Source organism: Onychostoma macrolepis, chromosome 14, assembly GCF_012432095.1.
Source record: "Onychostoma macrolepis isolate SWU-2019 chromosome 14, ASM1243209v1, whole genome shotgun sequence".
NCBI lineage: Eukaryota > Metazoa > Chordata > Actinopteri > Cypriniformes > Cyprinidae > Onychostoma > Onychostoma macrolepis.
This window is the reverse complement of record NC_081168.1, coordinates 15,782,778-15,807,039: the sequence shown is the minus strand read 5'-3', so window position 1 is coordinate 15,807,039 and position 24,262 is coordinate 15,782,778. Positions and strand designations below refer to the sequence as shown.

Sequence of the window (24,262 nt, the reverse complement as noted above, 5' to 3'; positions counted from 1 at the left end):
CAGGCGCTTCAGTGCAGATTTAGATTAGGTTTGGGAATGACCTTATTTTAGTAATTTCAGGAGAAACATTTTCAGGACAGTAATGGAGATTTGTCTAAGGTTATGACTGTACAAATTTCATTTACATTATTGTATATTTTAAATACAGCAAGTGACGTACTACATTATATTATATTATATTATATCTGCCTGCTACCTCCCCAGAAACATTTGCTAATTTAAATATATTATGATGATATTATTTATTGTGATAGTATTATGAATAGTTTATTTATGTCATGATCTCTATCCCATTATTTTTTTGTGTATTGTGTTTTTAAATTGAGCTCGCTGAAATCTTAGCGCGCGCGCACCTGACAAGGGTGTTATGTGACGTCAGTTACGGTTGCTGCGCAGTTCGTCAGTCAGATCCTGCAACTGGAGGCCCGAGACCTGCTACGCAAAACATTATCTACTACACCAACGCAGCCTGTCAAAACTCATATATTTTTATATGTTACTTTGACCAAATAGACATTTGTCTATCGCCTGCATGCGTGCTCTTTATTAGCGAGCTGTTCGCACAAGTTGACCAGCTTTAACATCAGTCTGTCATTAGCATGGTTAGCATGCTAACCTTATGACAGAGTGCACTCGACTGTCTTGAGGTGCATCAAACGACAAGAAATCACCACAAACGGTGAGAAATATAATATTTTTCTATGTATACTTGCGTAAGCGATTAAAGTTAATTCATTTAGCCATCATTAGAAAGTAGGCGGTTTGTTTTTAGCGCGGCTGTTTTAAGTTTTAATACCTCAAGCGTTTGTTTACCGATCTAATGAATTTAAATTCTGTAAAATTTCATCATTTGTTTTCTTTTCACTGTTATTATTTCAAATTTGGCCTTGTTTAAAAAAAAAATCAGTTGAAACAATGTGTTATTGCAGGAGAATGGAGGCGCTATTTGTATGTCAGTAATATATAACCGATCCCTAGTCTATCAGTTGAGTCTAGTATCAGTGTTTACATTTTGTTATGCTTGATGGAAACCCCTGATAAAGGGCAGTACAGTAGAGGAAGGTAAAAGCAAAGATGGAGTATGAAATGGGTACAACCCTTAGGAGTTTTTCTTTTGAGAAAAAAAACTGAAACAGTGAATATGATTGGACTGAGGTCACTTTTGCCAACAGGATACAGGCCTCTTCCTTTTTCTTGTTTTGTTTCTGCGTGTGTGTGCATTTGTTTGCCTGAAGGTCTGCTTGTGATCTTTATTCATATTAGATTATTTCCATGCCAACTTGAAAGACCTCAGATGATATCAGTACCCACTTGGCCTAAGTAGTCACAAGATTTAGTACAAATGCCTTTGGGAGATTTTAATTCTAAATAAAATATTTTAATTAATTTATAATGATTTGTCTGAATAGTATGTTGAGGGGTATGGTTTTAAGATATTAATGTTTTACACAATGTGCACCACACTGCATTTACCAGTGGCTGTTTTTATTTCTCAGTCTGTGAAGTCACTCAAGGTCATCAGCAGGGACGCAGTGGATAAGTGCGGTTCTGACACAGAGGAATGAGTCATGACCTCTGTGGTGATTGTAGATGGTGGAGGGAATATATTGGAGTATGTTGCTGGAGATGAGGAAGCTCAGCAGGTGAAGTCCGCACTTGTACAAAATACACCCTCTCATATTAGAATTGAAACTTAATTAAAATCTACATTTAAATCATTTTAAGGAAACTCAAAGTGTTTGTTTTTTCCCAGGAGGTTTGTCCTGATGGGATGGAGGCTGATGGAGAGAAAGACTGTCCTGCAGTGATAGTGGAGCAGGTGAATAGTGCCGATGTGGAGCAGTGTTATGCTGCTCAGGTGTTAGTCTATGATGATCAGAATACCTACCTGGTGCAGGATGTGGCTGAGGAACAAGTTGTGGAGACTGAGTTGCAGGAGATGGTAGCAGGTAAGCAGTAATTCTCACACAGTTGTTATAGGGCTGTGCAAGGAAAAACGTGACTTGTTTGAATTTCCATGTTTACTATTAAACATGATGGTGATTAGGGCTGTGCGATATGACGATATCGGATGGACAAAATAAAAAGTCTATCGTTTCATATTATGTTCTATCGTTTATTTTGTGGTGTCGCAAAATACATTGTTTACGGTAATACTACTTCATCATTTGGATGAGTGCGATCCTTACACGCCACCCACGGGACGTGAGGGGGAGACAGAACCAGGTGGAGAACGACCAGCCGGGACAAAACGAGGAGCTCGTTCCTAAACGAGGGACTACATCTGTAGCATGGACACGTGTTTTTAAGCACTGCAGTTTTAAAACAACCGATTTTAAGCCGTTGCGTGCGCCGTCTCTGTTTCCGTGTGAGAGGACTGCGAATTTTTTAATTCAATTTTTTTGCTGCTTTTTTTTTTTATTGGCTTTGAACAATTACATAAACACATTTGTATGCGTCAGAATCCCCGTCTTTGCAAGTATCCTCATAAACACAGCGATTGAAAGAGAACGCATATGTAACAGTACATTGGATCCGGACTTTGGTCTTAAAGGGGAAGCTGTCCAATATTCGTTCTGTCTGCCTTTCATATTAATCATAGCACATTGCTAGAAAATCTCTCACTGCTCTTGACTAAATCACTTTTGTAACTTTTAAGAAGAAAAAAAAAAAATTTATATATATATATATATATATATATATATATATATATATATATATATATATATATGTATATGTGTATGTATAGAATCTAGAATATCTATCATAGATATAATTAACACAGTGAATACTAATTAATTTACACAATGTATGTAGTGTTTCTTATTTATTGTAGTTTTTTGTCCTATTGCTTGCAATTAGTTTCTTATCCTTATTTCATCACGACTGTTTATTTATCTTCAGTGAGTTTGAGGTTGTTTTTTTTGTCTCTTTTTAGGCTTGTATTAGTTTGATATTGACATTGGTGACAAGGATTATGAAAATTCTATGGTATCAAAGATTTTAATATCATAAATACCTTTTTAAAAGAAAAAAGATTACTATATCGTGATATATATTGTTTTCATGATATAAAATTTGTCATATCGTGATATAAGATTTTGGTCATATCGCCCACCCCTAATGGTGATATTAGATTCTTTTCCAAATATGCCCTGTATTTTTTTTTTTTTTTTAGAGGGCTTAATTTTCTTTTAACAGCTAAAGAGGGACATCTTGTGGCGTTTTTGTGGAAGTTATAAAAGATGCACATTATAAAAACAAAACAAAAATAAAGCTTTTGCTTGACAGAGTATAATTTGTATAGGATTAGTACTCTTTAAACACTTGGGAAAAAGGTAAATAGATTATGCAAATCTGGATGTAAACAATGGATTTTTGTTCTCTGTGCTCAAACATGCAAAATACAACATTGACTGCTCAGAATTGCATTTACTTTTTAAAAACCAGACATGGAGTATATATAGCCTATATATAGTTGCCTTGTCGTCTTCGTCACCTAAGACTGAGAGATATCGGTAATTATTTGTATTGTATTGGTAGATTATTGATCGTTTTTATACAGCAAGCAGCTGGTATGACTACTCAGTTTCACAATGTATCTAAACACCAGATCGATTTACTCAGCAAAGATAGTAAACAATTAAAAAATACATCACTCATCACATAAGTGTGTCACGTGATTTGAGGTAATGAGCGCTGGGCTCCTGTTGAAGTGAAGGATGCAAAAAAGCGTTTGACAACCAGGAAGTGAAGAGCAGCTGTCGTTTACCCGTGCGCCAAGTTTAAGTAATACTAAGTAATTTCTTGCTCTTTTGTTTTAGCGACACTTTTATTCTGTGTTCGTAGAGTAATGTGTGCCATTGGTGTTGTGTATATTTAAAATGGTTCGTTTACAGTCAGTTGGAGTTATGATTTATTCTTAGCGGATTGATGCCGATTGTCGGAACCAGGAAGTGTGTTTGTTTTCTTTTTGCGTCTTAGCCACGTTGTTTGTTAAAGTGTTTAAAACAGGGTTTACGGTTTAACAGGGTTTTGCGGTAGAGACTGAGGGTTCAAATTTTTTGTAGCAGCCATTTAATTTTTGTTGGCTTTTATTGTTTGTTTAAATCAGCTAACGGTTCTGCTCTTTTCTGATGTCTTTTATAAATTGACGAAGACTACAATTAACAAATTTGTTGCGGTATATTTTGAAGGATAACGGTGCGGTTTTGCTTTTTTTTTTTTTTACGTTAAAAGCGTCATGCAAGAAATCTGAATCGGTTAGCTTTTGGTTTTATGAGACTTAGTAGAGATTGATGCAGAAAACGTTGGAAACGTTTGGTTTTATAAACAAGTTAGGTTTCGATTTATTGTCTTTTAATGCAGATACTTATTCAAACACTTTCACTGGGTGCAGTATATCAAGTATGATTAAAAATGCTTTTCGTTTTCGAAGTTTAGGGCGGAAGTATACTTAGGCGTTAAAGGTCGTTGAGTGACAGGACGCCTGGCCAATGAGCGTTTAGCATTGCTTTGTAAGCTGCCGTGTAGCCAATGAACATCAAAATAGAAATATATATGTTTTCTTTACCGCCAATTCATTACTTTATGTACTGGAAAATATTTATGAACACAGAATGCTCTTTTAATCAAAGGCGAGCTCAGTTTTGATCTTCTTGAGTCCTTATTTGGTCCTGTAACATCTGTTTTCACATTTATAGTCTTAAACGGATAGCACAAGGATTTTTGTTTTAGAACAGTATTTAAATGATTGTATGTATGCAATTTGTTTGCTTGTTTTTTTTGTTTTGTTTTATTGTATTCTCCCTCTCTCTCTCTATTAGTGGAGGTCTCTGTGCATGATAAAACTATTGAAGCAGCTGAAGCTCTGCTGCACATGGATTCACCGGCCAGCTTGCAGGGCGATCGCAGCACAGGTAAGATTTACATCAGTACATGCTCTGCATGCTGTAATACAGGCTAACCTAACCTGACAAATTACTACTACTTGGCTTGCTCAGTATATCACATTTGTGTGAAGAGTAAAAATAACAATAGATCTCAATCACTGCAGAGGAGCTTTTATCTGAGGTGGAGGTTGAAGTGAGAACAGAGGATATGGGACCCGTTGCCAAGGATATTGTTGTCCTGCAGGAGGCCGATTTATTGAAGAAGAAAAAGAGAGGTGAACCACGCTTTATCCAATACCATGAACTACAGATATGTTTGGAAATTAATTCATGATTATTGCTTCAGTTTATAGTACATTGTATTTACTTAAGTGTGCTTTCAGCTAAATTCCTTAATTACATTACCTAAGTGCAAAAGTTAACTTGGCATAGTTCAAAACTGTGTAATTTTTTTGGAAGAAATTACTGTGATCTTCCCCAGCAGGACGAAAACCCAGAACTCCACGGAGTTTCTGTGATGGTTCTCTGGATATGGTCTATAAGAGGAAATCAAAAGACAGCAAAGGTGAACTTTTCTGTTTGTTTATTTGAGCAAGAGATTTTTTTTTTTTTTTTTCTGGTGCCAACTTCTAAGTCTGACTCTTACAGGCTCAACTACTTACCTGTGGGAGTTCCTATTGGACCTTCTGCAGGACAAGGAAACCTGTCCAAAGTACATTAAGTGGACTCAGAAAGAGAAGGGCATATTCAAGCTTGTGGACTCCAAAGCGGTGTCTAAATTATGGGGCAGACATAAGAATAAACCTGACATGAACTATGAGACAATGGGGAGAGCACTCAGGTAATGTTTTAGTTTTTCTTTTCTTTTTTTGGACACTAGAAAATGTGCTAGCAGTCTTGATTGATTTTTTTTTTTGTTTGTTTTTTTTTGTAGGTATTACTATCAGCGGGGCATTTTATCAAAAGTGGAAGGCCAAAGACTTGTGTATCAGTTTAAGGAGATGCCCAAAGACATTGTTTTCATAGATGATGACAATATGGACGACAGCATTGACGAAGGAAAAAGAGAAAGCCCAGCTGCATCCAATCGCAGCAATTTAAAAGGCAAAGGGACTCAAGTCTCTCCCTCTAACGCTGTACCTAAAATCATCAATCTAACCTCAGGACAAGATGCCTTTATGACTGTGCAACAGTCACCAGACAACATGGGGACAGCCCCTGGGTATGTATTTTATGATGTGGAAAATGGGGGGGAGCTTATTAAAACAATTAAATGGAATCCAAAAAAAATCTCTAAATACATAAAAATAATAAAAATGAAAAGTAAAATGTATAATATTTTATGTATTTAATGTTTTTTATATATATATATATATATATATATATATATATATATATATATATATATATATATATATATAGCATTTATTTTTATTCTTATGTATTTAGTATATTTTGAAAATGAAAATAAAGTCATTTATACATACAACGCAAATTCATTTTAACGGCACTAATTTTTTTAACGCGCGATTAACGCAGCGTGTTGTTTCTCTTTGACCCGTGGCCCAACCCGTAGTTGGAGAAATGGAGATGCACAGTGTTGCCAACTTGGCAACATTGCAGACCCCTTTAGCGACTTGGAGCAGCGCTTTAATTCAGTTAAACACAGATATTATGTTGTCTCTAATTTTACATGCAAGTATAGCCGAAATCACAGCACAGCTATTGTCTTTATTTTATGTGTATTTGATTTCATCAGACGACGGCTCGATTATCAGGATTTTTTTCGTGCAGATTAACATCTTGGAAGGGAGAGCTGGTTATGTAGTCTTAATGGATCGCGTTTCAGTCATTATTTCATATTCATTCCGTTGTCTGACAACAGAAACAGTAAAATATACCAATTAAAACAGTTTTATTTCGAATTTAGCATCATCTAAATACAGTATGTGGGCACAGAGAGGGAAACAAATGTAATAATAAATGTACATTTTGTATGTTCAGAAGAAGAGCTGCCCTGTCATGCAAAAATGTAAACAGGTTTGTGTAAGTAAATTGCTCAGTGCAAAGAAAGAGAAGTAATGGGAAACGTATTTCTTTTTTCATGCGTCTAATAGACATTAAAAAATTCTTTTGAAAAACATCTATGACCTCTGAAACATGTCTAGTCTTCATGCTCTGTTGACTATGGTTTCAATAATAATAAACATACAGTGGGTACGGAAAGTATTCAGACCCCCTTAAATTTTTCACTCTTTGTTATATTGCAGCCATTTGCTAAAATCATTTGTTCATTTTTTTTTTTTCCCTCAATGTACACACAGCACCCCATATTGACAGAAAAACACAGAATTTTTGACATTTTTGCAGATTTATTAAAAAAGAAAAACTGAAATATCACATGGTCCTAAGTATTCAGACCCTTTGCTCAGTATTTAGTAGAAGCACCCTTTTGATCTAATACAGCCATGAGTCTTTTTGGGAAAGATGCAACAAGTTTTTCACACCTGGATTTGGGGATCCTCTGCCATTCCTCCTTGCAGATCCTCTCCAGTTCTGTCAGGTTGGATGGTAAAGCGTTGGTGGACAGCCATTTTAGGTCTCTCCAGAGATGCTCAATTGGGTTTAAGTCAGGGCTCTGGCTGGGCCATTCAAGAACAGTCACGGAGTTGTTGTGAAGCCACTCCTTCGTTATTTTAGCTGTGTGCTTAGGGTCATTGTCTTGTTGGAAGGTAAACCTTCGGCCCAGTCTGAGGTCCTGAGCACTCTGGAGAAGGTTTTCGTCCAGGATATCCCTGTACTTGACCGCATTCATCTTTCCCTCGATTGCAACCAGTCGTCCTGTCCCTGCAGCTGAAAAACACCCCCACAGCATGATGCTGCCACCACCATGCTTCACTGTTGGGACTGTATTGGACAGGTGATGAGCAGTGCCTGGTTTTCTCCACACATACCGCTTAGAATTAAGGCCTTGGTCTCATCAGACCAGAGAATCTTATTCAGGTGTTTTTTAGCAAACTCCATGCAGGCTTTCATGTGTCTTGCACTGAGGAGAGGCTTCCGTCGGGCCACTCTGCCATAAAGCCCCGACTGGTGGAGGGCTGCAGTGATGGTTGACTTTCTACAACTTTCTCCCATCTCCCGACTGCATCTCTGGAGCTCAGCCACAGTGATCTTTGGGTTCTTCTTTACCTCTCTCACCAAGGCTCTTCTCCCCCGATAACTCAGTTTGGCTGGACGGCCAGCTCTAGGAAGGGTTCTGGTCGTCCCAAATGTCTTCCATTTAAGGATTATGGAGGCCACTGTGCTCTTAGGAACCTTAAGTGCAGCAGAAATGTTTTTGTAACCTTGGCCAGATCTGTGCCTTGCCACAATTCTGTCTCTGAGCTCTTCAGGCAGTTCCTTTGACCTCATGATTCTCATTTGCTCTGACATGCCCTGTGAGCTGTAAGGTCTTATATAGACAGGTGTGTGGCTTTCCTAATCAAGTCCAATCAGTATAATCAAACACAGCTGGACTCAAATGAAGGTGTAGAACCATCTCAAGGATGATCAGAAGAAATGGACAGCACCTGAGTTAAATATATGAGTGTCACAGCAAAGGGTCTGAATACTTAGGACCATGTGATATTTCAGTTTTTCTTTTTTAATAAATCTGCAAAAATGTCAACAATTGTGTTTTTCTGTCAATATGGGGTGCTGTGTGTACATTAATGAGGAAAAAAAATGAACTTAAATGATTTTAGCAAATGGCTGCAATATAACAAAGAGTGAAAAATTTAAGGGGGTCTGAATACTTTCCGTACCTACTGTACATTTGCATAAAGCATCCATATTTGTCTATGCTGCCCATGTTAATTAGAGAATTAAAAACTTAAAGTATTAATTTAGGTACATTTAGAACAAATAAAAATGTGCGATTAATTGCGATTACATTTTTTTTAATCGATTGACAGCCCATATATATATTAGTAGAATTTACTTTCTTATTATGTATTTAATGTGTTTTTGAAAATGAAAATAAAATCATTATTCATATATTATTATATATAATAGGGGGGTTTTATATGGCCCTATTGTGGTTAAAATTTTACTTATCACAATGCTTTTTTTGTTGTTTCCAGGACGGTGAGGCTTGCCATGCAGGTTCCTGTACTCATGACAACACAGGGTCAGAAAATCTCCACATTAACTGTCAACTCTCCCACCATCCGCTCGCCGATCCTTCCTGTGCCCAACTCAGTCGCTGGGGGGAACAGCCCAGGCAAAGTGGTTCTCCAGGCCGTGCCAACGCTAGTGCCTGCTCAGGGCCAAAGAGGTGAGAGAATCACCTTGCAGCTCATCACCCTTCCCACCATGCCTGGCAAACCTGGCACTCCCATCACTCTGAGCGCACTCTCCCCCGTCACCGTGCCTACCAGCAACACCCAAGTCCTGAAGCTCGCCGTCCCCTCCAACATCTCCACAACCGCCTCCACAGCTCCTGTAACTGTGGTGACCTCGCAGCCGGGAATGACTGTGGTGCAGAACGCTCAGCCAGCGATGTCTTTACAGGATGTGACTATTATTAAGGTTGAAACTCCTGAGGTTTCTGTGGATCAGACAGCTAACATGGCTGTGGAGAACACACAGACGAACCCCACGACCACACAGAGCTGAGCAAACATCAAATATCACTGCATTCACTCACAGGAACCATCATCAATGCTTGTGACACAGATGCAAATAAAACAAGTGATGTGAAGAGTGGCTGTCTCTTATGTGAAACGGATGAAACCAGCACTACAGACGCTTGTTCACGTCCAACACTATAACCACCGTGTGTAGCCTGAGCCTGGGTTAGACTATTCTTTCTTTTCTTTCTTAAATTTATCTATCCAAATCACGCTTTATAGTATATACCATCTGTGCTGTGATGCTGTAGGAACAAACCTCACTTGGTGCTAAAGACTGAGAGGAAGTCACGTGTGACGAGAAATGGCCAAGATTTTGATCACCTGGTAATTTGCAGCATAAAATAATCTGTGCGTAGACATACAATTGCAGTAGTTAATGATAATAAAACAAACAGCCTTAGGTCAGCTTTTCCTCCTTAATCATTACTAAAAGTAACTGATTGTGCTTTGTGTAAATATGAGATTATTATTTTTTTTTTATATATATATTTTGTACCAAAATTTTTTTTTTTTTTTTTTTAACAGTTCAAAGGAAACTGTTTTCTGAAGGACATTCAAATTTTTTTGTCATTTCAGACTTTTTAAATAATTTTCTTTGTGCATTTATCATTGTATGTTTTCAGTATCATGCATTCACTGCTTTGTATTTTGCAGATAATTTTTTTTTCACATGTACAAAAAAGGGAAAGAATGTCTGATACGGTATATTGAATATTCAATATATGAAGCATATATTTTGTTGTATTCTTACCCTAAAATTGTATCCAAGTAGATTTAAATATAGACAATTATGCAAACAACTGGTTCTGGTTTTTTTTTTTTTTTTTGTGGATAGAAATGACTTTTTTTTTTTTTTTTTTTTGATGATCTTAAAGATCTTTATCCATTTATTACAAAATGACCCATAGAAAAAGTGTAGGGAACCTGTCTTCATGGTGTGAATTTCAGTTCATTTTCTACCCATTGTGAAACCATATTATTACACAGCCCAAAGTATCTACATTCCTGCACACAAACTTTCTCTAGATATAGATGTTATACTACAGAGACTTTATTAGTCACTGTGGAATGTACTAGGATTACTGGAGAGCTTTACTGTGTTGGCAACTTTAAACAAAGCCATCTGTTTTTTTGTTAATGGGCTCAGAGGGATTTGGACCAGAATAGATTGACTAAAGCATGACAATCTTTGCATCCGGATCATAAAAGATTTCACCATTAAATAATGGATTTAGAAGGCTGCACGAGGAATATGTTAACAAAATAAATGTTGATTAAGTAGAGAGAAATAATTGCAATGTTTAAAATGAGATTTTTTTAGGTAATTAAAAAAACTAATCTACACACCATGTAACTCTTGGCCCTCTAGCGGTTGAAGCATCAAACTACAAGTTACATGCGGAGGAACAATGTTCTGGTGATTAGTTGAGCTTCAGCTCCGCCCGCCTCTGCTTCTTACCGTTACAGATGATCCAACACCACAACTCTCCCAATAATGAAAGAAAGATGGACATCAAAAAATGTCTTATGAGTCAGGTAAGTAGCTTATATGCCTCTGTTGTTTAGACTTGTGAAAAGAATTTGTTTAAATATAACGTTACAAACGTTTGGCATGGCTGACATTGGAAATAAAGATGCCATTGATCTCAGAGAAGGTAAAATGATGGATATTAGTAACTAGGCTATTTACAGGCAAATAAATGATAAACAGGCAGTGCACAACAAATAGGAAGCTTTGCAAAGCATGTTAAGATTAGACATTAATTTTAATGTCATCTTTAATTGCACAGAGTCAAGCTTATGTTAAGCTAAATTTGCTGTGAATGTGTGAGATTTCTGATTCATTAGCTTGTCATTAAAGAAAAAGACCACACAATTTAAATACATGGTGATGTATTTAGAGATTACTGGTCAGTGGCAAACATATCAATGATTACAGTGTTACTAAAAGAAAAAAAAAAGTACAGTCAGTATAAATATAAACATCTTTCCACTTGTGGAACCTTTTAATTGAGAATGTGCGTCTTCCTGAGATCATCCTTTAGAACTTAATAAATTACAATATATTGCACAACCTTTGTTTAGCAAATAATGAGAGCATAATAATTCATCTCCATCGAGGAAATTAATAAGCAGAAAGGTGCATTAAGACCTACATCAGCAGGTAAAAATAAAGTTTATGTGAATAAAATATGTTGCATTCTTTGCAATAATGCAAATAATGCATTCTCACATTCAGATGTGCGCACACATACTCTAGGAATGTCCTATGCTGCTCTGGATCCCTATTGGAGAGCTCTAATGATTGACAGCTACATGAGCCTATGAGGCTGCCGACTAAAGCTTAGGTCGCACACCAGTGACAGATGATCAGAGGGATAATGATACGATGGAAGCCGGTCCGGCCCGATCTGCTCTTCACTTGGTATCTTTAGCACAGCGTCCACCTGGAACGCTCTTTCCGAGTACCAAATGTAGTCCAAGGTGGAGCGGCTCTCTCCGCTGGGCCGGATCTTCCAGCTGGTGTAGGGTGGCTCTGTGTTCCCATCCTCACTCAGACACTTGTAAGCACTATCTAGCCCCAGAGGAGAAGTCATAAAGCGCCTGTACACTTCCTCACTCGGTTCCGCGTTAAAATCCCCACATACCACCAACGGAATACCGTCTTCGCTTTCCCCAACCCTAGTCCGGTTTTCATCATCCATCTCCGGGTGCGACTGTGTGGTTAGTTCGCAGAGCTGCTGGAGGAGGTGAGCCCCCTGTGCGCTTCGAAACGCCTCCCAGCCGCTCCGCGCTTTCAGGTGCGTTACTGCCACACAGAAGACTCGACCTGTGAACCTGCAGCGAAGCGTAGCCACGATAGCAACCTGGTTGGTTTTGAGCAACATGGCAGAGAGTCTAAGGTGAGCGGTGTGGAGCAGCTGGAAGCGACGGCGGTTGAAGAACAGAGCGCAGCCATCGGGGCCGTTGTTATTGTGAACGTCCAGGCAGGGGGAGCATGGCTTGGGGCAGAAGCTGCTCTGGTAGCCTAAGCTGGCGAGCACCGGCTGGAAGGTGTCGAAGTAGTGGTCCACCTCCTGTAGACACAGCACATCTGGCCTGTAGGTAAGGATCTCTTCCAGTATGAGATACTTCCTCTCTGACCAGTTCAGTGCCTCCATTGGGCAGCGCACAAAACCGTCCTTGCCTTCACCCAGAGCTGCAGATACACAAGGACAATGAAGAATGTTTACGTCACGTTTTGAGCACCATATGGCAGCATTGCAGTGAAAGATGAAGTGTCTTCAGTTTAATAAACATTAAGCAAGGAGTTTATAAACTGGGGACTGGAAGTTGGTGCTACAACTGCCTCATAAATTCTGAAAAAATAAAAAGGATTTTACAAAATGTAAAGACCAACACAACTGGTTGGCTTCAAATATATATATATATATATATATATATATATATTAGATATGTTTAAAGCAATAATTTTAAAATAATTACAGACTTTGACTTATAAACACTGGCCAGTATTATTTTATTGTTAATTTATGTATTTACGTATACTTCTGTTCAAATGTATATCATGAGTATGATTTTCTTTTTAATCATAAAATTAATTTTACATTTTTTTAAATTAATACTTTTATTCAGCAAGGGCATATTAAACTGATCAAAAATGACTTTTCTGTTTCACATAAATGCTATTCTTTTGAACATTCTGTTCACCAAACAATCCTGATATGTATCCACAAAAAAATTTAAACAGCATAACTTATTTCAACATTGACAATAATAATAAGTGTTTATTGAGCATTAAATCAGCATATTAGAATGATTTCTGATTGATCATGTGACACTGAAGACTGGAGTAATGATGCTGAAAAATCTGCTTTACATCAAAAGGAATGAATTTAATTTTAAAACGCATTAAAATAAAAACAGCTATATACAGCAAATAATTCATAATATTACTGTTTTTACTGTCTCTTTGATTTAAAAAAAAAAATTTCAACTTGGTCTAAGAGAATTTCAAAAACAAAAAAAATTACATCTTTTGAATGATGGTATATATATTGATGTATTTAATGTTTTTTTTTTTTTTTTTACATTTTCAGATAATATTTTAATCATTTGCTTTGGCTTTAGTATAGTGGCAATATAAACATATATTATTTACTTCAGAGAAAACACAATATCATGCTTATTTTTCCTAACACATGCAAATATATAGCTGCCTTTATATTTTAGGCATTAAAAAGCGTAAAACCCCTGGTTTAAGTTACCTCCTGTGAATCAATCACATGACATAAGCAGACAGACTCTTTACCTTGTGCTAACATGTTCCACTGCATGACACGGATGGGTGCGTTCTGCAGTGAGCAGGCTCTGGTCATCATAAAGTCTCGGTGCAGTCGAGGAGGCCGGTTCCTCAAAACCTCCTCGCATTCACGCAACAGCGCATCCGGATCAGCCTGCTCATACTCGTAGTCGTCAGTATCCACATGCGGGTCTGCCAGCGCAGCGCTGCTCAGAGTCTGGGCCAGAGTACTGAAGAGTCTACTGCTGCTGCTGCTGCTGCTGCCCATCTGACACACTGTACACACGCACAAATCACAAAACAACTTATACACACTCTGGTATAGCTGTACAAATTTTTAATAGAACTTTACAGATTCATAATAATTCATGAATGTTTATTAGTAGAGTACAGTAGTATAGGGTGTATATAAATCAAAATAAGAAGTTTTTTTAAACATTTTTACAATTTTTTCAAATATTCCTGCAGTGTCACAAATGAATTTTATAAATATTGCACATAAAATCAAGACTTGTATGCACACGCAAGATTTAAAAAAAAAAAAGTTTTATATGACACAGGCCTATAGCATGATGCAGAAACTGCTGTCCCTCACTTGTACATAGTACATAGTATGAAAGACGACACAACATACTTTATACAAAACAAACAGCGGCCAATGATATAAATAGTAGCGGTGCAGTACACTGTGTATGAAAATATAAACAGTAGTATGACAGCACATGGTAGCTATTTAAAGTGCAGATGAATTACGTCTGTCTGTTGTTCATAATGTGTATTACTGAAGTACAATTAAAAAGTAAAACTAGAAATAACATTATTCGGTTATTATATGATACCTCACGGTGTATTGATCAAATGTTGAAAAGTACTACTCCTTTTAAAAGCACTGATAAGTTCAGAAGGGACGTGTCTCTCATGCCTCAGCATCTGTCTGGGCTTGTTTAGAGTCTTTAGAGTTTAACTAGATATGAATCACCTATTAACATTCTTGCGTGAGTGTGTGCATGTTTCTTGGCTTGTATACCTTTATAGACAATATTTGATTAATCTCATTACCCTCTTCAGTCTTGATGGACACAAAGACTTTTGTATACTAGTTTATAGCTATGTAAATTATTCGTCATGGTAAGAGACAATGGGTTAACTGCAGTCATGGAATCTGCTGTGTACTGTCTGTCATGACAACTCAACCACACTCACAAGACACAATATCGAGAACTAACAGTGCTGCAAGAAACACTAATCTCCTTGTGGACAGGAAACAGGAAGCTTTATTAGTCCTGTTTGCACTAGAATCACCATTACTATAGCTTATACTTGGTGTATATAAACCTTAACTTGTATTCGACGGGAATAATAACTCAAATCATGTAGCTTGTTGTGGAGAAGTTTTCTATTACTTTCCTTAGCAACCCAATTTAACTTAGACTTGTAAACAACCACTTATAACACCCAGAATACTCTAGCAACTGCACAACCATATACTAAAACCCCTCAGAAAACATTAGCAACTATCAAAAACAGTAGCATCATGGCAGCAAATTTTGCATTCCCATCATCTTAATCTTACATTTACATTAATGTTCAAACATTTATTTATTTGTTCGTTTAAAAAATTAACGAAGGAGGCAATAAATGTATCAAACATGTTATATTGCAAAATGTATGTTTTTAACAAAAAATATTAAGCAGCACACCTGTTACAACATTGAAAATGAAAATAAAAATAAACATGTCTTGAGGAGCAAATCATCTTATTCGAATGAGAGTTGCTATCACAATATATTAAAATAGAAAACAGTTCAATTATAATAATATTTCACAATATTACTAGTTTTACTGTATTTTGATCAAATAAATGCAGCCTCGGTGAGCATGAGATGTCTTTCATAAACATTAAAAAACATTATTGACCTGAAACATTTGACTGTTTGTGTAAATAAAATGTACACACAATCAAACATTGTAGGAGTAATTCTGATCATTTAAATTTTGACTTAAATGTTTATGCCAGACACACAGCTTTGATTCATTAATCTTACGCATATCATCTGATTCCATTTTGTTCCACCTCCGTCGTCTCCTTTACCTCCTCAAGAATAGTACATCCAAGAACTCTACATCCAGTCTCTCTCTCTATATGTATTTATGGGTTTGGTTAAGCCTTTGTCAAGTTGAAAAAGCAGAAGTGACAAGTAAAGATTTTATTAATGTAATAGTCAAGTGCTGAATACTGTTCATGGGTAAGGCTACTCATTGCTTAGTAATCATTTAAACCACACAGCATCCAAACAATTTAAACCAACCGGTTCAGTTTTATAAGTCACATGGAACTCTTGTATCAGCATTAAAAAAATCATACTTGTCATCTTGTCTAAGTAAACTCAGCATCTCTAGACACCTGCTGTAACTAAATCAATGACTAGTCAGGGTATATGGCCCTTAACATTTAGGTCTTCTTCATCTAAAGAACTTAGTTTCACATGTTTCTCTTAAAAAATACCTCTAATTATATCCTTTTCCACTGACTGTCTCCGATGCACGTGATCTAAAGGCACAATCCTCTTCTCTTTGACTTTGAGGGAGTCCAGGACTAATCCAGTGCTGACCCAGTGTCCAGTCAGTGGGTTAGTGTACGATAGACAGAGAGAACACTAGCATCCACCCACTGAGCTTGCACGCTTTCGTATGTGAAGATTCTGGGGGCTGCGGATGTGACAGTGTGTGTATCCGTGTGTGTTCCTACACAAAGGGGTTCCTGAATGAACCAGTGTGTCTGTGCTTCCCCTGCCATTCATTCTGAACAATGACTCATTTGAACATCACGAGAGGGACCTGATGCATGCCTGCACACGCACACATGGTTATGCACGATGAAGAGAACACTTCAGCTCTAATTTAATATATGGTTTGAGGAAGACAGTGTGGCTAATTAGTCTGGAATGTAATAAGCTCACAATTTTAAAATTGTTAGCATTAGTTCATTCATTACATATACAGTATCTCACAGAAGTGAGTACACCCCTCACATTTTTGTAAATATTTTATTATATCTTTTCATGTGACAACACTGAAGAAATGACACTTTGCTACAATGTAAAGTAGTGAGTGTACAGCTTGTATAACAGTGTAAATTTGCTGTCCCCTCAAAATAACTCAACACACAGCCATTAATGTCTAAACCACTGGCCACAAAAGTGAGTACACCGCTAAGTGAAAATGTCCAAATTGGGCCCAAAGTGTCAATATTTTGTGTGGCCACCATTAGGGCTGGGTATCGATTCAGATATCCCGATTCGATTCGATTCTCGATTTTTTTTATTACATTCAGTCAATATAGTTTTAAGACAAAAGCTATTGATATTTCTAAGAAATGAACAGTAAACAGTTTACAAATGGTGAATTAATAAAATGAAATTATTATATTATATATTTTAAACCTATTCTTTTTTTGTATAGGGTCCTTTCTTAAACAATAATAGAGCCCTATAAAATTTTCTTAATTTTTCTGGTAATCAGATGAAGGCATAAAACATTAATTTAATTTATCCTAATTAAATGAAAATTAAACCCTTTTATTTTTTGGCAAACAAAGTGTTGCACAACAGAGGTTTACTGTTAAAATTTAAAAGAAAACAAATGGGATTATTCCTTTAAAAATAAAGATTTATTAATATTTATTAGTAGTAGTAGCATTGAGTCTTAAGACTGCTCTTAACGTTAAACTAAACTTTTATTTTGACAGGTTGCCGTTAGGAACTTGCAGCTTTCCTGTAGCTCAAATAGTAGTGCATGGCGCTAGCAACGCCAAAATCATGGGTTCAATTCCCAGGGAAACAAGAGCTGATAAAATGTAAAAACTGTAACTTGAATGCAATGCAAGTCGCTTTTAAGCGTCTGCTAAATGCATAGATGTAAATGTAAATCATTAAGGATGTAATCAACATAGACATTAAGGGGGACATGTCCACACTAGTAGTTAATTATTATGGATTTTTCAGTGTCAGATTTTTAAAAATTCTACCTTTGGACTACGTCAATATTAAATACTTGGTTACATCCTTTGCTGTTGATATATATTTGCTGTGGATATATATATATACTGCACCGCTCTCAACCGGAAAGCCCTGCAGAGAATAGTTCAGACGGCCCAGCACATCGTCAGAGGTGAGCTTCCCTCCCTCCAGGACATCTACACCCAACGATGTGTGAGGAAAGCACGGAAGATCATCAGAGACTCCTGCCACCCGAGCCATGAACTCTTGTCGCTGTTACCATCAGGCAGATGGTACCGCAGCATCAGGACCCGAACCAGCAGAATGCGAGATAACTTCTTCCCGCAGGCCATCAGACTGCTGAACTCCAGATAGCAAACGACACTCACCCACCTACCCCTACCTCTCACACTGGATTCCATCTACACACCAGTCACACTGACTCTGACAGCACTGTAGCATGTCTTGCACTGTACAGCTTAGAACACATGCAGCTCCATCTTCTCTTCTGCACGAACTACTGCACTGCACTTAATAGTAAAACACTAACAGTATACGTCACTGGAAGTCAAATATAAAGCTATAAGTCAAATATAAAAGCTATACATACATCTATAAGTCTTTTGAGAACACATGTGTACTTACTATGTGTATATTATAGAAATATGTGTGTATAATGTATATTGTGTACAATTGTATATTGTTTATTGTATACTGTGCAAATGTGTATATTGTGTAAAGTGTGTATATTGTTGTATATTCTTGTTTATGTATATTGTAAATTTTCATATCTTGTTGCTTGTACTGCCATGGCACAGAGTCTGTACCTAAGAATTTCACCATTGGTACACTTGTGTACATGATGTGTGACAATAAAGAGATTTGATTTGATTTGATTTGATAATTGCAGGCATTTACTGTCTTGAGGAGGTTAATACTATTTTAAAATCAGCAAAATACCAGTTCTTCACTGTTAATACCCAAGCAATTACTGGAGCTGCTTTTATTTGCTTATTCAGTCTAACTTACATAACATCACTATTCCCAGACCTTGTCCTGTTCCAGGTCAAATTCCTTACAGAAGAGCAGTCCTGCAGGGGGATCTGTTCACACAGAGCTGGAATCACTTCCACTGCAGAGATTTATCTGTTCGCTGGTTAACAAAACCTTGTTGGTTTAAAGCAGCATGTGTCTGTCACTTTCCATCTTTTCATTAGCTGATCACAGGCACATATTCTGTCCTTTCTGTTTAATAATACAAGGCAATTGCACAGATGATGCAGAGGACGAGTTTGATCAATCTAAAAAGAGAGCATATCACTCAGATAACCTAGAAAAACTCTGTTCAGTTTGGGGACTGATCCGTTAGGGGGCTGTTTAAAGGATGTACTGTTCACTGACCTTTAGCAGGACTATCAAGTTACCTTGAAGACACACTAGTATAGATCTAGTACACACTAGTAGAGAACACCAAACTAACCCAAGCAAACAATATTAAGAAAAACTAAATATAATAATAATGTAACAAAATTATATATCAAACTTCCTTCAGAATTGTAACATTTTCTCAAGATAAGAGAGTATGAAAATCTAAAGACTCTTGCTTAATCTTAACTAAAACCTTCAAACTATTGAAAATCATTTATGGCAACTGAATTAAAATAAATTCAAGCTGAATAGAAATGTAAAAAAAAAAAAAAAACTAAAGAATGATGAATGCACATAATTTAAACTAAAATGAAAATGAAAAATACAAATATGAAAATAAAGCTAATTCAAAATGAATACTATAGTATAAATAATACTAAAATAATACTGCTTTTGGTCACAGATTTGTTCGAGAAAAAAACAAGAAATGCATCTGAACAAAGATCCTTTTACATAAAAATCAAACAACACCGTTATTGGAGATTTGCTATGGGAAACTGCAATATGTTTCCACACCTCAGAGGGTGTACGACACAAGTACTGTACATGAGTCATCTGTGTTAGAGCACGAGGGACACCATACGTGATGATCTCAAATCACATTCTTCACATAAGATCCTCCTCAAACCTCTCACACTGCACCACATAAAACCCTAAGAACTGAATTTGACTCAAAAACTGTCTCAAATCGTCGAGTGTCAAAGGCGTATTCCGAGTCACCCTGTCTAGGAACGGAAAGAATATGCGACGAAATCTTAAATTACCTTGTAAAGAACTGAGCAGAACGGGTGATGAGTTGGACCTTATTGGAGGAGGAGGAATTCGTGAACTCGGAAAGCTGCTTTTCTTCAGCGGACCGGACTGCTTTGGATGTGTCCCCAGTGATGAGAGACAGACTGCGGCCAGGTCTCGGTGAAGCAGCGATGAACAGCGCCGGGCCGGATACATTGTTCTTCTTCGAACGACAGTCCTTCAAACTGCAGTCCGATAAAACCCAAACTATGGCTTTAAGTATGGCTAAGCAAGAAATAAGTTTACAAACCTATATAACACCTGTAAAAGCCATTTTGAATACTACTTAGACAAGTTTCGTTGTCTTTTCACTGTATGGAAAAACGCCGGTAGAAGTTTCACCTTATTCCCGGGTGACACGTCTTGATAGGGGAGTTCAGTAGATTAGGTTTTCATGCACTAATAAAACAGCATAATATATTAACTTATTCTCTATATGAAATATTACGACTACAATTAGAATTTCAACATTTCAAACTAATCCAAAACATATGTACAAAAATACAAAAAAGCTAAAATGTTTTAATGCGATGTTCACCTACACAACAATGAATGGTTTAGTCCTACTGTCAAAGAACACTCCGTGCTTTTTCTGAAGTATAATCCACACAATGGGAGGGGCTTGGAGCTACTCCCGCCAATCACAATCGAACGTTCTAAAACGTATGGAAATTAGAATATTTCGTCGTCATTGACGTACATTGTACGATTTTCAGAGCTCACACGCACGTTCCATATTTGGTGAGATGATTTTCTAGTAATCCTCTTGGTATAAGAAGAAATACTCGTAGCCTATTAGAGACATCAGTGGCTGAAAAGACAGAATTACAGCTTAAATAAAAAGAAAGACTATCGTTCATCTAAAATATGCACATTTAAAAAGATATTGCAGTAGGATATGAGGGGCAGATTACAGTATGATACAAATATCGCGTAAGCATAGTATCATTACTTAACCTTTACTGATCACATGGTTGATCACTGGTTCAACAACTGCTCTACTGTTTGTGTACACAGTGCTTTTGCCCATGAACCTAACGTTATATTGATTAGATGACTGCAATAGCAGGGTTGGCTGCTATTTTTGGACAAAATTATACTTCAAAAGGAGGGTTACACAAATCTCCAGTGACAGCGTGGACAAGGTCTACTAAACCTTTGAACTGTAGTAGAATACAAAATCAGATTATGTGAATAGTAAATAAACAATAGAAATGGGGGGGATCATTAACAGAACAGTCTTGTAGAAGATCAAAGGTCATGTATCTAACATCATAGCGTTCAACGTGGCTAAAAGTCCCTTGGGGTAAAAGGTTTTTCTGTTTTTTAGAAGCCTAAGACTGAGGTCTTTTTTTTTTTTTTCCATAATTTATAAGGAATCATTTGGGTCTTGAAAAAACTCTTGTTTTTTGATACTTAATCAATAATTATTTATTTCTTATAAATCTGGTAATCCTTCCACATGTCCCATGTCTTGTTTTGTTCTAATACTGATGTGGTGGGTCTGTAAACACAGGATTATTGGGGGCAATTTGATAAAATTTGAAAAAAATAGAAAGTTCAATCAGGATAATCCAGAACTGGTCATCATATTCACTTCATTTGAAGCAGCCTGATCAGCAAAAAATAAATTTGTGAAAAGACTATCAGTCCAGATTGAATCAAAATCTGAAATATTTTATATGGAAATCTAAAAATAAAAGCTGTGTTGATTGATTTTTATGAAAAATGCATTTTATAATCTTTTTTCAGATGAATTTGTTCAATTATAGTGTGCTTTTTCATTCTCTGTTTTCATTCAGCGTTATTTTAGTATTATTTATATACTTTTATAGTGTTTATTAAAATTCTGAATTAGTTTCCCCCTCTCTCTCTATATATAATATCTGTAAACAGATTATTGGGGCCATATGATAAAATTAATATTTAACTAATGTAAAGTTCAATCAGGATGATCCAGAATTAGTCATCATATTTGCCTCATTTGGAGCAGCGTGATCAGCAAAAATTAAATATCGAAAAGACTATCTTTATTACTATTTTCAATCTTTATTCAGATGAATTTGTTAAATTATAGTGTGCTTTTTTCAGTCTTGTTTTATTTTGTCATTGTGTTATTTTAGTATTATTTATGTTATTATAGTATTTATTAAAATTCTGAATCAGTTTCTATATATATATATATATATATATATATATATGTAAACACAGATTATTGGAGCCATATGATAAAATGAATATTTAACAAATGTGAAGTTGAATCAGGATGATCCAGAATTAGTCATCATATTTGCCTCATTTGGAGCAGCCTGATCAGCAAAAATTAGAAATCCTGTGAAGAGGCTGTCAGCCCAGAATGGATCAAAGAACAGTCCATTTTGTTCTGAATAAAAGATCTGAAGCCAGACCTGATCTCCTTTTTGCAGTCTAAGTATTGTTGATCCTGAGGCCACGTCATAGTTTCCTGTGTTGGCGTCAAATGTTTTGATCTTGTACTGGCCATTGTGGACAAGTCCGATCGCCAGATGTTTGTTAGCCAGCGTGATGTCATATGTGAAGTAATACACACCAGGAATCGCACAGTTAAACTTGCCACTGGTGGCATTGTAATGATCACCCTCGTTCATTAAAATCCGGTTAAAGCGAATGGGCGTACGCTCCTTGGGATAGCTCTTGGTTACTGCTACCGAGAAAGCAGATCGTGCCTCTGCTCCACAGTCACAGCCTCCTGGGGCGCCGGTTTCCCCCACATCACCCATCTCTCCTTTTATCCCAGCTACTCCAGACACACCAGATGCCCCTCGCACCCCCTTAAGGCCCCTTGGCCCTGCCTTCCCAACAAGCCCTGGGCGTCCTTGTGGTCCATGTTTTCCAGGGTTCCCAGGACGGCCCTGTTCCCCTAACATTTGAGAATAAAATTCACAAATGTCTTTAGTGTCTTTATTTATTTATTTTGCAGACTGATTTTATCATGTATTATGAAACAACTCACCTATTTTATTTTCATTGCTTGTCCAAATATGATTTCATATTTATACTTTTATATATTTTTAATGTGACCTTGAGCTATAAAAAAGATACTACAGATTAAAAATTAGATTAAAATAATATAATAATAAAAACCAAAATGTCAAATTTATCAGATAAATTTATTTTTTAAATGATCATATAATTTATATATCATTTTAACACTTTCAATGTTACTTTTCATTAATGGCATTATAACTGCAACAGACATGAACATATGCTTTACCTTTCTCTCCCATCTGTCCCTTGTCACCATCCTTCCCATCCTGGCCATCAACACCTGGCATCCCCATCTTGCCTACGTTACCACTGGGACCTGCTGCACCTGGACTCCCTGGAGGACCATGAGGGCCTGGCAAACTGCAGCTAAGCTGTGATGAATGTATGGTGAAGTTGCGTCCCTTCTTGGATGATTCTACAGTCAACACAGAGAACAGAGACAGCAGGAAAACAGCCAGCGGTAACTGATGCATGATGCAGCTGTGCCTGCAAACAGAGCAGATGGGGCCAGATTTTTGGTGTGGGGAATTTCCATGGATTTCCTGTATATACATATTCAGAGTCATGCACACAAGCACCAAAAATCACATTATGTGCATGCAGGTTGTGAATAATGCAGGTTGTAACTTGATTTATTAGTGAACAGTTTTATTTAGATAGTACATGTAAGTAACAGACCACAGAACACAATTAAACAACAAATACAAAGCATGCATTAGAAAAAATCCTCACCAGGGGAATGAGATTGCAGTTGCAATGCAAAGGTCCGGCAGCTCTTTTGGCAAAAGCACAGTCAAATGCGGAGAATATAAACAAATTGTGAATCGATTTGTATCTTACATGTCCTCCACACAACTTTGCAAGCATCCACCCAGTTTTAGCACGGGCGTGCTTTGCCAGATAGTTCGTACATGATGTAATTGGACGAACTGGGGGAGGAGATTCATTTGAAAACTTGTTAGACTGTTACAGTATATTTCTGCAGCCCAAAAATCAATATAATAGCTTTAGATTATTATATTATACAAAACCACAAAAAAGCAGTCATGTAAAATGTGCTTGTTTACATCAAACACTCTCAACACTTCTGAGTATTTGCAATGATTTGGATTACATGTTGCTTAGAAAGCATAACAAAACTAAACA

General features: G+C 36.8%; 3 protein-coding genes across 5 annotated transcripts; 1 reads left to right on the top strand and 2 right to left on the bottom strand.

Moving 5' to 3' along the window:
• Positions 1–366: 366 nt before the first annotated feature.
• elf2a (E74-like factor 2a (ets domain transcription factor)) lies at positions 367–10,371 on the top strand. 3 transcript variants are annotated; one of them, XM_058798714.1, is made up of 9 exons: positions 367–679; positions 1,497–1,643; positions 1,754–1,949; positions 4,827–4,919; positions 5,057–5,167; positions 5,377–5,457; positions 5,541–5,733; positions 5,827–6,114; positions 9,017–10,370. In XM_058798714.1, the coding sequence occupies exons 2-9, from the start codon at positions 1,569–1,571 to the stop codon at positions 9,549–9,551; spliced, it is 1,572 nt and encodes a 523-aa protein (XP_058654697.1). In that variant the 5' UTR covers positions 367–679; positions 1,497–1,568; the 3' UTR covers positions 9,552–10,370. The 3 variants fall into 3 exon arrangements, with proteins under 3 accessions (XP_058654697.1, XP_058654696.1, XP_058654699.1); XM_058798713.1 differs by having other exon boundaries at positions 5,374–5,457; XM_058798716.1 differs by lacking the exons at positions 367–679; positions 1,497–1,643; positions 1,754–1,949 and adding an exon at positions 3,728–3,789 and having other exon boundaries at positions 5,374–5,457; positions 9,017–10,371.
• A 75-nt stretch (positions 10,372–10,446) lies between these two features.
• nocta (nocturnin a) lies at positions 10,447–20,409 on the bottom strand. The gene is made up of 3 exons (XM_058798717.1): positions 20,062–20,409; positions 13,881–14,147; positions 10,447–12,767 (listed from the first exon to the last, which is right to left on the bottom strand). The coding sequence occupies exons 1-3, from the start codon at positions 20,243–20,245 to the stop codon at positions 11,881–11,883; spliced, it is 1,338 nt and encodes a 445-aa protein (XP_058654700.1). The 5' UTR covers positions 20,246–20,409; the 3' UTR covers positions 10,447–11,880.
• Positions 20,410–20,839: 430 nt separating this feature from the next.
• On the bottom strand, positions 20,840–24,123 carry c1qtnf2 (C1q and TNF related 2). Its single transcript, XM_058798718.1, has 2 exons — positions 23,343–24,123; positions 20,840–22,988 (listed from the first exon to the last, which is right to left on the bottom strand). The coding sequence occupies exons 1-2, from the start codon at positions 23,680–23,682 to the stop codon at positions 22,351–22,353; spliced, it is 978 nt and encodes a 325-aa protein (XP_058654701.1). The 5' UTR covers positions 23,683–24,123; the 3' UTR covers positions 20,840–22,350.
• Positions 24,124–24,262: the final 139 nt, after the last annotated feature.